Here is a 15419-nt window from a genome sequence, read left to right on the forward strand (position 1 = left end):
GAGACAGAGACAGACAGAGACAGAGACACACAAACAGTAGAAGGGAGGGAAATTCCTGAACCCATCAGGAAGCTCTGAGAACTATGTGCTTGGAGATGGGCACTCACCTCACAAACAGCAGGTCCAATACCTGTAGGGATGTCACAAAACTTCTATATGTAGTCAGAAAAGCTAGGACAGCAAAGGGTTCCCTTTCCTGCAGAAAAGGCAACAACATGTTCACCTGCTGAACCACAGTCTGCCCTGATCCATGCTTCTCTCTTGGGCTCCATCAGGTTCTCTTCAACAGAAGAATTCTCAACCTGAAAAACTTCAAAGTGGATGGTTCAAACTGGCACAAATATGCAAACATCTGATTGGTTCTCCTCATTCCAAGATTCCCTGAATTATTTCTATTAAAAACAGCAAGAGAAAACAGAGTGGTTATCTGGTCTGTGTGGTCTTTTTCTTGGCTGGCTTTGGTCAATTTTTCCAGCATTTGGGAAAATGGCCACAGGCGTTGATGGCAAGAGTGAACCCTGTGCATCCAGACACCATCATGGCTCTGCCTGTTGTCTTTCTTAAGGGTTGAGCCTCCAGTAGTCTGAAGACAGCAAGAGAACATCCTGCCCTCTCTACAGTCTCTAACCAGTGAGCCTGCAGGCCTTGCTCTAACCAGTGGGCTTTCTGGTAACCAAGGTTCTGTATTCTTAGGCCATTTTCAATAGGGTGGTTTCATTAATGTTTCTTTTTAACAGGGCTTTCCGTAAAGGCCCCCGTATCCACACCCATTTCCTAGGCGCCCAAATTCACACCGGTATACATCTGTTTCCTATTCCACTGTTCCCAGAGATTCTCAAAATAGGCAGCACCTCAGTTTTGCAAGCTGAGTGTCTACTGTTGAACTGAACCTGCACACTCATAAATTCTGCCCTAATTTTCCCAATCTGCGATAAACATAAACCTAGGCATGTTTCCTTGCATTTATATGACCTAGTATGCTCTCTGTGTGGAATGAGATCACATGAATACCTGTGACAGTCAAGAGTCCCACAATAGCAGTGTGCCTGCATAGGAATTGTCTTTTCCAGAGTTAGTTTCCACCACCAAGATCATTTTAGGGCTTAAGCCCAGAGGTTTACAGCCCCTTGAGAACAGCTGACCTAGGAACATCCAATGGCTTACCAGATGGAAGCTGGCCCCCTAGCACTCTTTCAGAGGGGATTCAGCCTCCATTGCTTCTTCTATCAATTCCTGCTTGAGTCCTTGATCTGATTCTCTCCAGTGTTGGACTGTGATCTGTCACCTGCAAGAAAACATTCTCTTTTCTTAGTAGCATTTAGTCCTGGTCCTTAGCACAGCAACTGAATGAAACTTGAGCAACCATCACCACCCTTTTTCTGTCCCCACCCTGTGGTGTGTGGCAGCCATCACTTCTCTACTCCCTCATCTCCTCACTCCCTTCTATCCCATCTCTTCCTCTAGATTTTTTCTACTCTTACCAGTGGTTTTGCTCCAAAGTCATTCAATCTTCATTTCCTGGTCAACTCCCTCCTTCAAACTAAGTGTCTGTGTCATGGTTTATCAAGCCAGTGAGCAGAGGGATCCACATCACGTGCATGAGTTCAAACTTCCCTGCTACTCCACAATGGTGGGCAGTGTAATATTAAATTATTAACTTATTTCTCTTGCCAAATGAAGTAGAGTGTTCATTGCTCCTTTTCTCGACCTTGGGATGATTTCTTAGTTTCTTTGGTTCCAGTAACCAAAAGTTGTCAGGTTCTTCTGCAAGTGCACATGCATTCATGCTAGGTCCTCACAGTACATGAGAGGATGGCATGCACATGAGAACATTCTTAAGTATATTATATGTATTTTTGCCTGGAAAGGCATGAAACTACATGGGCGTGCTTACATGCATACATGCTAACTTGCATTTATATTTGTGTTTGGGTGTGCATGTGTCTGGTTATTTGTGTTTGTGTGTGTTTGTGTATTCGTGTGTGTGTATGTGTCTGGGGGTGTATGTGTTGGTAGACATGAAAAGCCTGTATAGTGAAGGTTATACAACAGGAGCATAATGTCCTAAGCATCTAAGACACTGATCATGTTACCAAGAATAAGCCACAAAACTCCCATAGTTTCCTTACAGCAGCACAGGCATGAATCAGGGAGAAGCCCCACTGCACTAAAATTTATACTTATAATTGTGATGGCAAAGCAGTGGAAGACTAAATATTACCACCGACACAGCGAGATTGTGAGTTGAAAACATTGACTGTAAGGCAGAGAGTACAGTAGAGGAGCCAGTGTGGAGCAGCACAATTTGTGGAGCTCCAGGAGGACTGGCTTCTCTTCATTGTCTTGACCTGCATAAACTTGGTAGATTAACACAAAGGATTGGTAAAGCTTTTCTCAATCCTTAGCTGCTCAAAATCCCCATCTTCCTGCTGTTCTTAAGCCTGAACTAGTTCAAGTAGTCCTGATCAACCCATGCTTTTTTGCTATGATTTTGTCTAATTTTATAAATTTTTTCTTGTATATTATGTTTTTAGATTTCAAAGGTTGTCCCCTCCCCCATATCCCCTCCCCATGACCCAGCTTCTATGAGAATGCTCCCACTCCCACCCACCCACTACACCAAGAACACCCTGTCATTATCCTATGTTGGGGAATGGAGTTTTCATAGGACCAATGTCTTTTCCTCTTATTGAGGTTGGACAATGCCATCCTCTTCTACCTGTGTGGCAGGATTCCTGGGTCCTTCAATGTGTACTGACTGAGTGTTGGTGTGGTCCCTGGGAGCTCTGGTGTGATATCTTTGGTCCACATTGTTGTTGTTCTTATGGGGTTGCAAATCCCTTCTCCTCCTTCAGTCTTTTCTCTAACTTCTCTCTTCTTGTCACCTTATTCAGTACAAAGGTTACATTTATATCAGCAGGACTAGAGCAGAGCCAGTCTGGAGTCACCCATATCTGGCTATTGTGAGCAATCACTTCTCCGAATGAGGAATAGTGATTGGGTTTGGTGGATGCATATGGGATGGATGCCCAGGTGGGGCAGTCACTGGATGATTTCCTTCTGTTCAGTCCAAGCTCCACTCTTTGATTCTGTATTTCCTCTCCTGAGTATTTTGTTCTCCCTTCTAAAAATAATGAAACATTCACATTACAGTCTTCCTTTTTCTTGAGCTTCATATGATGGTTGAATTTTTTCTTAGGTATTCCAAACTTTGTGGCTAAAATGCTATTTTCAACGAGTGTATACTATGTGTGTTCTTTTGTGAGTGGGTTATGACACTAAGGTTGGTATTTTCTAGTTCTATCCTTTTGGCTAAGATTTCATGTTGTCAATTGTTTCTAATAGTTCAGAAGTACTCCTGTGTGTAAATATATCACCTTTCTTTATCCACTCCTCTGTTTATGGACACCTGGTTCTTTCTAGGTTCTGGTTATTATAAATAAGGTTGATATGAACATAGTGCAGCATGTGTCTTGTTATATGTTGAAGAACTTTTTGGGTGGATGACCAGGAATGATAAGGCTGGATCCTCAGATAGTACTATTTTCAATCTTTTAAAAAGTTCTGGATTAATTTCCAGGATGGATGTACCAGCTTTGGATACACCAACAGTGGAGGAGGATTCCTCTTTTTCCATATCCTTGTCAGCATCTTCTATCACCTGAGTTTTTGATCTTAGCCATTCTGACAGTGATGTGTAAACTGGTATCTCAGGGTATTTTTCTATATCAATTCCATGATGACTAAGAATGTTGTACAGTTCTCTTTTTTTAATTCATTAATTATTTCATTGTTTCCTTCAATTTTCATTCATGAATTCATGCACTCATTCAATTATGTATACACTCCATATTTAATTCTGCTTAGATCCAACCCCGGAAGGCACCACATGGCATCCATCCACCTGGATCCCCTGCTACATCCCAACTGTCTTCCCAAGGATGTGCGCATCCTACCCAGTCCACAGGACTCCTAAACTTCCTGGGACCTCTTCCTGAGTTAGCTCTGTTTTCTATAAATGAACCCAGACTGGGGAGTTCTCTGCTATGCAAGTGTTGGTGGCCTCATCTCAGCTGGTTTGTGTTGCCTGGTTGATGATCCACTGTCTAAGAAATCTCAGGGGTCCAGGTTAATTGAGACCGCTGGTCCTACTACAGGGTTGACTTTCTCCTTAGCTTCCTTCAACATTTCCATGATTCAACCAGAGGGGTCACCACCTTCTATTCTTTAGTGGGTGCACATTTTCTTAGGTGTTTTTAGTATGTTTAGGCTTTGGCCTTGAAGTGTGTCAGATCAGGAAAAGTTTATGCAAAAGCAATAAGTCTGTTTTGAAATTGACCAACCCTAAGGAGGGGAGGGAAACATCATAAAGACCATTAAAGTACCATTCATAGACACAACCCTTTACTTTTTTGTTGAATGTTTATTCTATTCTCCCCCTCTGTTTCTGTGTGAATCTGCCTGTTGTTGTGTCTCCCTTTGTGTCTCTCTACATCTTCCTCTGTCTCTCTGTATTTCTGTCTTTCTCTGTCTCTGTATTCCCCCCTCTCTCTGTCACTCGCTCCCTCCCTCATTCTGTCCTTCCCTAACTTCTTCCCTCTCTCCCTCCTTGCTTCTCTCCATGTATCCATCCTGCCCTCTCTGACTTCTCTCAGTCTCTTTCTCTCTCCAGTAGCACTATCTGCATCATTTCTAGCAGTTCCTCCTTCCTTCCTTTTCAGAATCGGGCAGGCCTCCCATATATATTTAGCAGCCATGGCTTCTCAATTTTCTTTTTTTTTTAAGATTATCTGTTTTATTGGTAGAACTTCAATAAATGTTAGTTAAGTGTACCACTATCCCAGTCTTCTTTGGCCTTCACAATAATCCGAAGTGATCAAACTCATTATCTTTATTATACAGACAAAAACCAGAATCTTGAAAACTGGCCTAGCTCCTCAATTTTCATTAAGCCACGACACTTCTTTTCCTATTAAGGCTAGAGCATGGAACCCAGTGAGGGGAGAATCTGCCATGCACAGGCAAGAGAGGCAGAGACAGACCCTGCTACCACTGTTAAGACTTTGCATGAAGATGAAACTACACTAGAGTTGCAAGGTGCTGAGGGACTAGGGCAGTCTAATGTAGGCTTCTAGGTCCCTTCCCATGCAGGCTCTTTGGTGGACCGTTCATTCCCAATACTGTGTGGGCTCAATTTGACTGCATTATTTCTTCTGTTGTCCTTTAACCCCAGCTCCTACAAAAAATCTTGCGACTTTTCTCTACCTAAGATTGGTGTATGTCTCTTTGCATTGGTTTTCATCATTTACTAAGTGAAACTTTTCTGATGACAGTAGAGGGTAGGACCAATCTCTGAGTATATCAGAATATTATTAGCAATCTTTTCAGTGGCATTTTTACAATTCATTAATTTCTATCTGGTGTCTATGTACATCTATGCCTCTGGGTAGTTCAGCCTGTGGTTCTTGGTACTCCAAGAATTGGGATTGGTGGACACACTGTCATGGCATAGGTCTCAAATGTATCAAGGCATTTTTTGGACATTTTCACAATTTCTGTGCCACCTTTACTACAGCACATCTTGTAGGCTGTACAAAATGTAGGGGAAATGTTTTGTGGCTGGGCTTATATCCTAATCTGTCCCTGGTTATAGGAGAAGGCTCAATATCTCAAAATCCTCGAAATCTAAACATGGATTACCCATCTAATCTAATCTTGGTTTCCTAGAACTTTCCATTGCACTCGGTTTCCAGCTTGTCCCAGAGATAACGACACATAATTCTTCATTATCCCAACACTATTTCCCATAGTCGGCCCAAATTCTTCTTCTTTCCATTTCTCAACTTCCTTTAGACCCCTCCCTTAACTGCACACCACAATATTATACATAAGACAGATATCTATTGTGGTCTTCTCCACAGTGAGGTGCATCCATCATCATCTTCGTTCCTCTTATTCCTTAGCTCCTCTGGGTTGTGGACTGTAGCACACCTGCTCTGTACTTTAACAGAGTTTCCACATGTACGTCATTTCATGTTTGTTTTCTTGGTCCTTTCCTTTGCCAGGATGGAGCAAGATGACGAGTTTAACAGCTGGAGCGCACTCCACTGTCTACGTGAAAACTATACATTTATCCTTCCTTTAGTTGAAGAGTTTTAGGTTGTTTCTAGCTATTACCAATTAAGACTGTATGAAAATAATTTAGCAAGTGAACTTGTCTTATGCATATTTCACAAAAACTAAAGTGTCGTCTTCCACAATTGTTGTACAAGTTTCTACTTCCATGAGCATTGGAAAGTGTCCCCTCCCTCTTAGCGTAAACTTTTACTATCTTTATTGTTTTAGCTGTTCTGATATCAGGTGGAATCTCAAAATCATTTTATTTGCTCTTCCCTGATGAATGAGGATGTTGAACGTCTCTCATAGTGCATTTCCTTAAGTGAGTGTGTTCTGTTGAGAATTCTGTTACATCTGTCTTGTTGGTCCATGTGCCCCCATCGTCTGGCACGTCCGCTGGAGAGGCAGCACATGGAGTGTGTGACTGTGCTCATCCCAGTCCTTACACTGAGCAGCGGATTCTCCTGGAGTGGAAAGCGCTGTGTGAGATGTGAGAAATCCAGAGCTCAGATTCCTTGGCTTTCAAGCATCTACTCTTTCCTAGAAATGTGTGTAATTTTTTCTAGAAAAAAAAAACCCATAAACACTAATCATTGTAAAAATCTTTGAATATATCGGTGTCAGGTCGCTAGATATGCATGTACTACTGTGACACAAATATTGTGGGAGTAACCAAGAGATATCTGCCTTGACTTAGGATTCACTCACTGACATGAACAACACACCTGACACTGCGTGGCTGACTAAGAACCTTAGAGTAGATTGCTGAGTAACCTGGGGATAATGTCAATAGGAATACTCTACAAAAGAAAGAGTAAAAACATGATTTCTCATGATCTGTTATATTCATAGAGCAGTGCCCTGCTCAATTAGCATCAGAGCAGCATCCTTTGGAAGTAGAACTGAAGACATTCTGAGACTCATAAGCAGACATTATGTAGAGTGAGACACCTTGGAACACTCAGTCCTAAATTGGAGAAGTTGCCTAATGCACCCATTCTTTACCCCCAAATATCTCCACCTTGATAACACCTTGCAGTTGAAAATTTAGTTTTTTCTAAGGGAGTCTCTAAGGAAACAAACTCTTTTTAGGTGCAGTCCTCATGTTCATCAGCAAATGGCCAACAGAAAATGAACCCATTTAAATCTAGGAGGAGACTCCACATTTCATAATGTCCTCTCAGGTCTTTTTGTAAATTTTTCTTTATATTTCATTATTATATATGTACTGATATTTTTTCTCTTTAACTCTGATTGTCCTTTGTGCATATATATAATATGGATTCTGTGTTGGTCGTGAGGGATTTTATGCCTCTTCTTTGCCATGGAGAAGGGGTTTCTGACATCCTCACCCTTGCTGAGTTGCTGACTGCAGTTGCTCTGTTTGTGGGAGGGAGGATGACTTTGGTTTGAGGAAATGACCAGCGGTAGAGTGACTATATTTGTGCAATATGGCAGCGACCACATACCTAATCCTACATGACCCCATTAATTGGATGCAGAGGGTAAATAAAATTGGAATATTAAATCATCAACTACTATCATAAATAAACAAATAATAGTTTAATTAATTTATATCAGAATGGAGAATGGTGGGAAAGTCATTGGATGAGTAGTTGTGAGGTGGTGAGGCGTAGATACATTCAAAATGCATTGTGCATTTTAAAAATGTTTTCTATATTTGAAGAGCAACTTCCTACCCATTCAAAACATTTTCTCATTTCAAAATATCATGGGAAGTCAACTTTCATCTCTCTTCCTCTATAGATCTATTCATTACCTATATTCTTGCCTAATTCTAGAATTGTCTTTGACTTCTTGGCTTAGCCCAATAACTTTGACCCTTGCGTATGCTGTAGCAAGGCACACAGTACAATGAATCCCTTCCCCTAGTGCAGGTCACTTGTGCAGTTAGACTTTCTGATTTTAATTCTTTGGGTGATTTACACATCATGGGAGGAACAAAGTCAATTCAGTTGCCTGTGTAACTTTGAAGACCTGGCCAAGTATCTTTGAAAGAAGTTAAGGCCTTCTATGTGTGCCCTAGTAATGAGCCGTGGTTCTATGATTCCCTATCCTCACGAAACCTTGGAATATCTTGGTGTAAAAATGTAATCATATCTATGTGCCTTGTACAGTTTCCACTGGAGGAAAGTGGTACCTCCCCACAAGTTCCAATAACGTTTAGTGAAAGCCAAAGTTGAACTTTATTCCATGTGATTTAGTAGTGCTGTGTATTACTTCTTGAGAAAAAAGTCTATTTAAGACATATAAAATTATAACATAAGTATGTCACTTAATTGTTTTAAACACTTAGGCTTTTCTTTCAAATTATATTTGTCCCTTAAGCTTCTTTGAATAACCTTAAAATAATATATCATAGAGAATATTAATAATTTGCAGATATTTTCTCTCATTATTAGATTTTACATTTTACATTATTAGATTATTACATTTTAGAGAATGTAAACAAATACTAACAATTTATTAAAACCAATACTTAAAATAAACACAACTTTGAACTATCAGAAGGAGCAAAATGGCAATGTTAGGGAAATGTTAGCATTATTGTCTAAGCTGAAGGGTAGGAAGGAGAAGTGAGAAATGTCTTCTGCATGTGACACGACTGGTCCACATATGCACTCACCACAACTCTGGTTACCTGAACAGCACCTGAACAAGATTAACTTATTGAAAACTGGCGCACAGTGGTGAGCCTGGAAAGTAAGGTAACTGAACTGTTGTCTACACGAAACCACTATCCTACGTGCTAGCATCATTTGTAATGGGAGGTACTCTGTGTGCTTCCAAAGAAGAAACATAAACATTAACCAAGCTACAAAAACTATGATTTATAATAGTGTCCAGTCTGAAAGATATGTATGTACTGCTGTGACATAAATATTGTGGGGGTAACTAACAGATATCTGATTTGACTTAAGATGCAAATCCCTGCGATGGAACCCATACTGCTTGGCTGACTAAGACTAAAGATATGGATAGGACAGGTAGGGTAAAGCTGATACTACTTAGTTCTGCTAAAGAAACAGTAATAAAATGATTCCTATTGACCTGAGACACTCAGATCATTGTCTTGCTCAACCATCATCAGAGAAGCTTCCTCCTGAAGCAGATCACAGATCCCAAGACATTCTGAGACTCATAGCCAGACCTTATGCAGAGGGAGCACCTTGGAATACTTAGTTCTAAATTGGCAAAGCAGCCTTATGCACCCATTCATAACCTAGGATTGATAACCTACAAGTGATAACCACTTGCAAATGAAAGTTTATTTTTCTCGAAGACAGTTTCTAGGTAAACAAACTACTCTTTATTTATTTATTAATTAACTTGAGTACTTCTTATTTACATTTCGAATGTTATTCCCTTTCCCGGTTTCCAGGCAAACATCCCCTTAACCCCTCCCCCTACCCCTCTATATCGGTGTTCCCCTCCCCATTCTCCGCCATTACCGCCCTCCCCCCAACAATTATGTTCACTCGAGGTTCAGTCTTGGCAGGACCAAGGGCTTCCCCTTCCACTGGTGCTCTTACTGGACCATTCATTGCTACCTATGAGGTTGGAGCCCAGGGTCAGTCCATGTATAGTCTTTGGGTAGTGGCTTAGTCCCTGGAAGCTCTGGTTGGTTGACATTGCTTTTCATATGGGGTCTCAAGACCCTTAAAGGTCTTCCACTCCTTTCTATGATTCCTTCAACGGGGGTCCCATTCTCAGTTCAGTGGTTTGCTGCTGGCATTCGCCTCTGTATTTGCTGTATTCTGGCTGTGTCTCTCAGGAGCGATCTACATCCGGCTCCTGTCGCCCTGCACTTCTTTGCTTCATCCATCTTGTCTAATTGGGTGGCTATATGTATGGGCCACATGTGGGGCAGGCTTTGAATGGGTGTTCCTTCTGCCTCTGAACAAACTACTCTTTAGTGCAGTCCTCATGTTCAGATCAGAAGGCCAATAGAAAATGAACCCATTTACATGTATGGAGGCTTCTGGTCTTATAATGTCCTATCAGGACTTTTTTTGTATACTTTTTGAATTTCATTATTTTTATATAAAATTTTTTTCTTTTTACTCTATAAGTCCATGGTGTATACTTTTTGGATTACAGGTTAATTAATGTTTTTATGGGAATCCCGTGCATCTTTGTTTTTTATGCCTTTTCTTAGCTGCAGAGGAGGAGTTTCTGACGTCCTCTCCCTAGCTGAAATGCTGACTGCAGTTGCTGACTTCTGGGGAGGGAGAGAAATATTTTGGTTTGAGATTGTGACCAGTGGTAGACTGGCTGCCCTTTTGCACCCAGTCACTAGCCATATACCTATTCCTACAGGATCCATACTTATTGGATGCAAGGTGTAAAGAAAATAGTGATAATTATAATCAATTATTAAAATGAACAAACAAAAAAAATAAATACCAGGAGGGAGAGTGTTTGGGACATCAGGGATGAATAGATGGGATGTCATGAGGGGTGGATACAATCAAAACACATTGTATACTTGTAGAAAATGTTTTCTTCAATTGAAGAGCACATTCCTACCCATTAAAAACTCTTTTCCCAAGTCCCTGGAGTCAAAATTTGAACTTTCTGTCTGCACAGATCTATCCATTAAGTCTAATTCTAGACTCTTGTTTAGCTTCTTGGCTACCACAGTAACATTGCAACTTGCAAGTTATAGTTTGAATTCGCCTTCAATTAATCTGTTCTTTTATTATTGAAGAAATGAGAAAGTATTTCTGAAGTAGGTAACGCATTCTACATGTGCCGCAGAAATATGCCACAGTTGTATGACATCACACACTTGCTAAACTTGAAATTTATATGTATAAAAGTATACACAATTCAATGTGAACTGAATTGTTACCACGGGGCTGAAGTGGTCCCACTCCTCAGACTTAGTTTGAAGTTTACTGAAAGGTAATGGTGAGTGTTATTACATGTGCTTTATTAGTCATGTGGATACATCCTTTAAAAATGACTAAGATTTTACCAATCATAATTTAAGCATGACATTTAATAATTTTAAATGCTTATGTTTAACTTTTTTAAATTATTTTTGTACCATAGACAACTTTGAGCAAAGTGAAAACAAACAATAACAATTTATTAAACCAATATTTAAACACAAAATGGAAAAGATCAGAAAGAATAAAAAGGTGATATCTCAGGGGAGGAAGAAGGCTGGGTGTGGGGCTGGAATTGCTGCTGGACTGAAGTGAGGGGCTGAGCACCCTGGGCAGGAGCAGTAGCACAGATACAGGGCAGGCACACACAAGGTGTTACAGGGCCATTCTCTGAAAAGGTAGGCCCACTGCAGCAAGTAGGAAGTTAGTGAAAGATACATTGTATCTACAGACAAACTGAGACACAAGTTCAACAGCTGCTATCATGTGTGCTGTCTGTGCTGCTGCTGCCACTTCTGGTTGCAACTACTCATACTTCACAGAAAGTTCTGGAGGTTTTGTGCCCTCCAGCTCTGATGCACAAGTTGGTTCTGGATCCAGAGTGGCTCTTGTCCTGCTGTTTTACACCCATGCAATCTGTGGATCTGAGGATGTGTGTCTCCTCAGATCTGAGCCTTGCTCATCCTTGGATGGGAATCCTTGGCCTGATTGTCCTGCAAGAGAGTCATGAACCTATTGACCTGGACACTAAGATCTAAGTGTGCCATACACACATCAAAATAGGCCTTTATATATTTCAGTATGAACAGTTCCGAGGGTTCACAATAGTCCTCAGTGTTCTTGTCCATCCATGTTTCCAGGAAGCTACAGAGGGCGTTATTTATTTGTTCATCCTCTTCACAATAAGGGCTGAAGTTAGCATACCTAGAGAAGACCAGAGAGAATGTCACCTGTAAAGTCCCAGGACCCTCACATAAAATGGGCAGTTCCGGCTGCTCTCAGAATTATGAATTCACCTGTACACAGTCCGTGCTTTCATTGTAACTGTGCAAAGGTTGAACATGTGCATCTCTACTTGGATATCTCTGTGGTCACATGGTCCCATGTATTATGCTTCAGAGATCTCCATGTTTGATACATCTTTATTGGATATTCTGATATTTCCTAAACCTCCATTACAAATGAAAGAAGTGCATTCACCAAGGCCTCAGAAATATCAATTGAAGTATAAAGTGCTTTTTCAAGGTAGAGGTGACAGCGACATCCATTTTAGAGCATTGGCATTGGACAGCCGTATCACTTGGACCAAGCATGGGAGAAAAAAATTCTTAATGCATGTTACTGGGTCCTGACAATGATGTACAGAATAAATACTTAGACATACACACACACACACACACACACACACACACACACACACACACACACACACTCACAAAGAGTGGAAGAGAAAGAGAGAGAGAGAACGACAGAGATAGACAGAGAGACAGAGACAGAACAGAGAGGGAGATAGAGAGACAGAGACAGAGAGACAGAGAGACAGAAAGACAGAGAGACAGCGAGAGATAGAGACAGAGAGAGACAGAGAGACAGAGAGACAGAGAGATAGAGAGAAAGAGAAAGAGATAGAGATAGAGATAGAGACAGAGAGAGACAGAGAGACAGAGAGACAGAGAGATAGAGAGAAAGAGAAAGAGATAGAGATAGAGATAGAGACAGAGAGAGACAGAGAGACAGACAGAGTGACAGAGAGAGATAGAGACAGAAAGACAGTGACAGGCAGAGAGAGATATAGAGACAGAGAGAGATAGAGAGAGACAGAGAGAGAAAGAGAGAGAGAGAGAGAAGGACAGACACAGAGACAGAAGGAGAGACATGAAGAGAAACAGGGAGAGTGACACACACACACACAGAGAGAGAGAGAGAGAGAGAGAGAGAGAGAGAGAGAGAGAGACAGGGAGAGACAGGGAGAGACAGGGAGAGACAGAGACAGAAACAGAAAGACCCAGGATCAACAGAATGATGTGAAAACTATGGGCTTTGCAATTGGCACTCACCTCAGGAACAGCTGGTCCAGTACCAGTAGGGGGGTGTCAAATCTTTGGTATATGATCGAAAAGGCAGGGACATAGAAGGTGTCCCCTTCCTGCAGAGAAGGCCCCAGCTTGTTCCCTAGCTTAACCACAGCCTCTGTACTAATGCTGGAGTCTCTATAGGACTCGCTCAGGTCCTGTGCTGCAGAATCATTCTCACCCTGAGGAAAGATCAAGGCAAAAGTTTCAAAGGGTCACTGGTCTACAGCATTATGACTGGATCTACTTATTACAAATTTTCCTGAATTATTATCTGCTAAAAATGGAGAAACCCCGAGTAGTTACCTTGTCTGTGTGCTCCTGGCTTTGACTGGTCTTGGTCGATGATCTTCCCTTTCGGGAAAATGGCCACAGGCGTCGAAGACAAGAGCGAACCCTGTGCCTCCAGACACCACCGTGGCCTTCCCTGTTGTCTTTCTTGAGGCCTGAGCCTCGAGTAGTCCGAAGACAGCAAGAGAACATCCTTCCCTCTCAACTGTCTCTGGCAAGTGAGCCTGCAGGCCTTGCTCCAACCAGTGTGTTGCCTGGTTACCAAGGTTCTGTATTGTTAGGTCATTTTGAAGAGGGTGGTTCCATCACTGTCCCTTCTTCAACAGAAATTTCCTTAAAGGCTCCCATGCCCCCTGCCATTTCCTAGGTACACAAATCAACATAGGTAGATATCAGTTTTGGAAGCTGAGTCTCTCCTTTTGAGCTGCATCTGTAACCATACTCATAAATTCAGCCCTAATTATCCCAATTTACCATAAACAAACCCTAGGCTGGTCTCCTTGCATTTACATGACCTTGTATGTGTTCTGTGTGGAATGAGATCACATGCACGCCTGTGACAGCAGCAGCCCCACAATGTCAGTGTGCCTGCCTAGGAATTGTCTTTCACAGAGTCGGTTTCTACCATGTTGATCATTTTAGGGCTTAAGCCAGTAGCTTTACAGCCCTTTGTGATCCTCTGACCTAGGATCATCCAACCACTTACAAGATGGACGCTGGCCCCCTAGCACTCTTTCAGAGTGGATTCATCCTCCATTGCTTCTTCTTTTAATTCCTGCTTGTGTCCTTGATCTGATTCCCTTCAATGGTCGGCTGTGTCCTGTCATCTGCAAGAAAACTTTCTCTTTCCTTAGTATCATTTAGTGCTGGTGCTTGTCAAAGTAACTGAATGAAACCTGAACAGAACACACCACACTTTCTCTGTGCCCATCATGTGTCATGTGGCAGCCATCACTTCTCTAGTTCCTAATCATTCTTCCTCCTCTATCCCATCTCTTCCGTTATACTCTGTTTCCTTTTTCTGCTCCTCTCAGTAACATTTGCTCCGAAGTCATTCACTCTTTATCCCCTGGTCATCTCCCTCCTTCCAACACAGTGTCTGGGTCACAGTTTAACAAGCCAGTGATGTGAGGGGTAAACACCAAGTCCATGAGATCAGAATTCCCTGCTACTCCACAGTGGTGGGCGGTGTTACAGTTAATTACTATGTTGTCTCCCTTGCCAAATGGAGTAGAGTTGAGTTCATTGCTCCTGTACTCTTCCCTCTGACGTTATTTAGATTCTTTTGTTTAAATTCCCAAAAATTGTTCAGGATCTCCTGGATGTTCATATTCATGTGCATGGTTATGCCTCAAGGTACATGTGTGGAGGGCATTGCATGATAGCTTTGTTATATGTGTTAGGTTTATCTGTGCATGTTCATCTGAGAAAGTACATGGGAGTGCTTACATGCATACATTCAAGCAAACATTTGCATCTATGGATGTGTGTCCATGTGTTTTTTCCTTTTTGGGGGGAGTGTGTGTGTGTGTGTGTGTGTGTGTGTGTGTGTGTGTGTGTGTGTGTGTGTGTTGTGTATGTGAGTTTTGGTAGAATGTAACATTCTTTATGGGTTAAGGAAAAAGTTAGAATTCCTTAAAATGACTTGGTACAGAAATAACCCTGGGAACTAACTCTCTCTTCAAAGGAACCTAGGTCCACATCATGGTCTTGATCTGTGTCCTCTGGTGAGACAAAATAAAACACAATAGAGGAACTCTAAGACTCTTCATGGCTCTGTTCCTAGAAGCAGACGAGCTGTGGAATCTATTGGTAATGGGAGCAGGGACATCTAAGTTCAGAGGATTCGTCTGTGAAGATACCACTTCCACTTGATAAGTTGAAAATTATCAAGAGATGAAAAGCCTGTATAGAGAAGGATTATGTGACATGAGGATTATGTTCCAAGTGTCTAGGAGTCTGATCATGTCATTAAAGTTAGCCACACAACTCCCTTCGCTGCCATAGTATTGATATGAATCAT

The 15419-nt window shown here is 41.6% G+C and overlaps 1 protein-coding gene across 1 annotated transcript; it reads right to left on the minus strand.

Moving 5' to 3' along the window:
* Window positions 1–11212: 11212 nt before the first annotated feature.
* Ralgdsl6 (ral guanine nucleotide dissociation stimulator like 6) lies at window positions 11213–13683 on the minus strand. Its single transcript, XM_006252728.5, has 3 exons — window positions 13412–13683; window positions 13091–13287; window positions 11213–11957 (listed from the first exon to the last, which is right to left on the minus strand). The coding sequence occupies exons 1-3, from the start codon at window positions 13586–13588 to the stop codon at window positions 11696–11698; spliced, it is 636 nt and encodes a 211-aa protein (XP_006252790.1). The 5' UTR covers window positions 13589–13683; the 3' UTR covers window positions 11213–11695.
* Window positions 13684–15419: the final 1736 nt, after the last annotated feature.

This window comes from Rattus norvegicus, chromosome 16 (assembly GCF_036323735.1).
Source record: "Rattus norvegicus strain BN/NHsdMcwi chromosome 16, GRCr8, whole genome shotgun sequence".
NCBI classification, from domain to species: Eukaryota; Metazoa; Chordata; class Mammalia; order Rodentia; family Muridae; genus Rattus; species Rattus norvegicus.

What these genes read in the sequence shown, in the direction of transcription:
- Ralgdsl6 (XM_006252728.5), bottom strand. Translation starts at nt 13,588, where the DNA reads ATGTTCTCTTGCTGTCTTCGGACTACTCGAGGCTCAGGCCTCAAGAAA. An exon ending in GCCAGGAGCACACAGACAAG is followed by an intron (nt 13,288 to 13,411) that starts GTAACTACTCGG and finishes ATCTTTCCTCAG; the next exon opens with GGTGAGAATGATTCTGCAGC. An exon ending in CTGGACCAGCTGTTCCTGAG is followed by an intron (nt 11,958 to 13,090) that starts GTGAGTGCCAAT and finishes GGTCTTCTCTAG; the next exon opens with GTATGCTAACTTCAGCCCTT.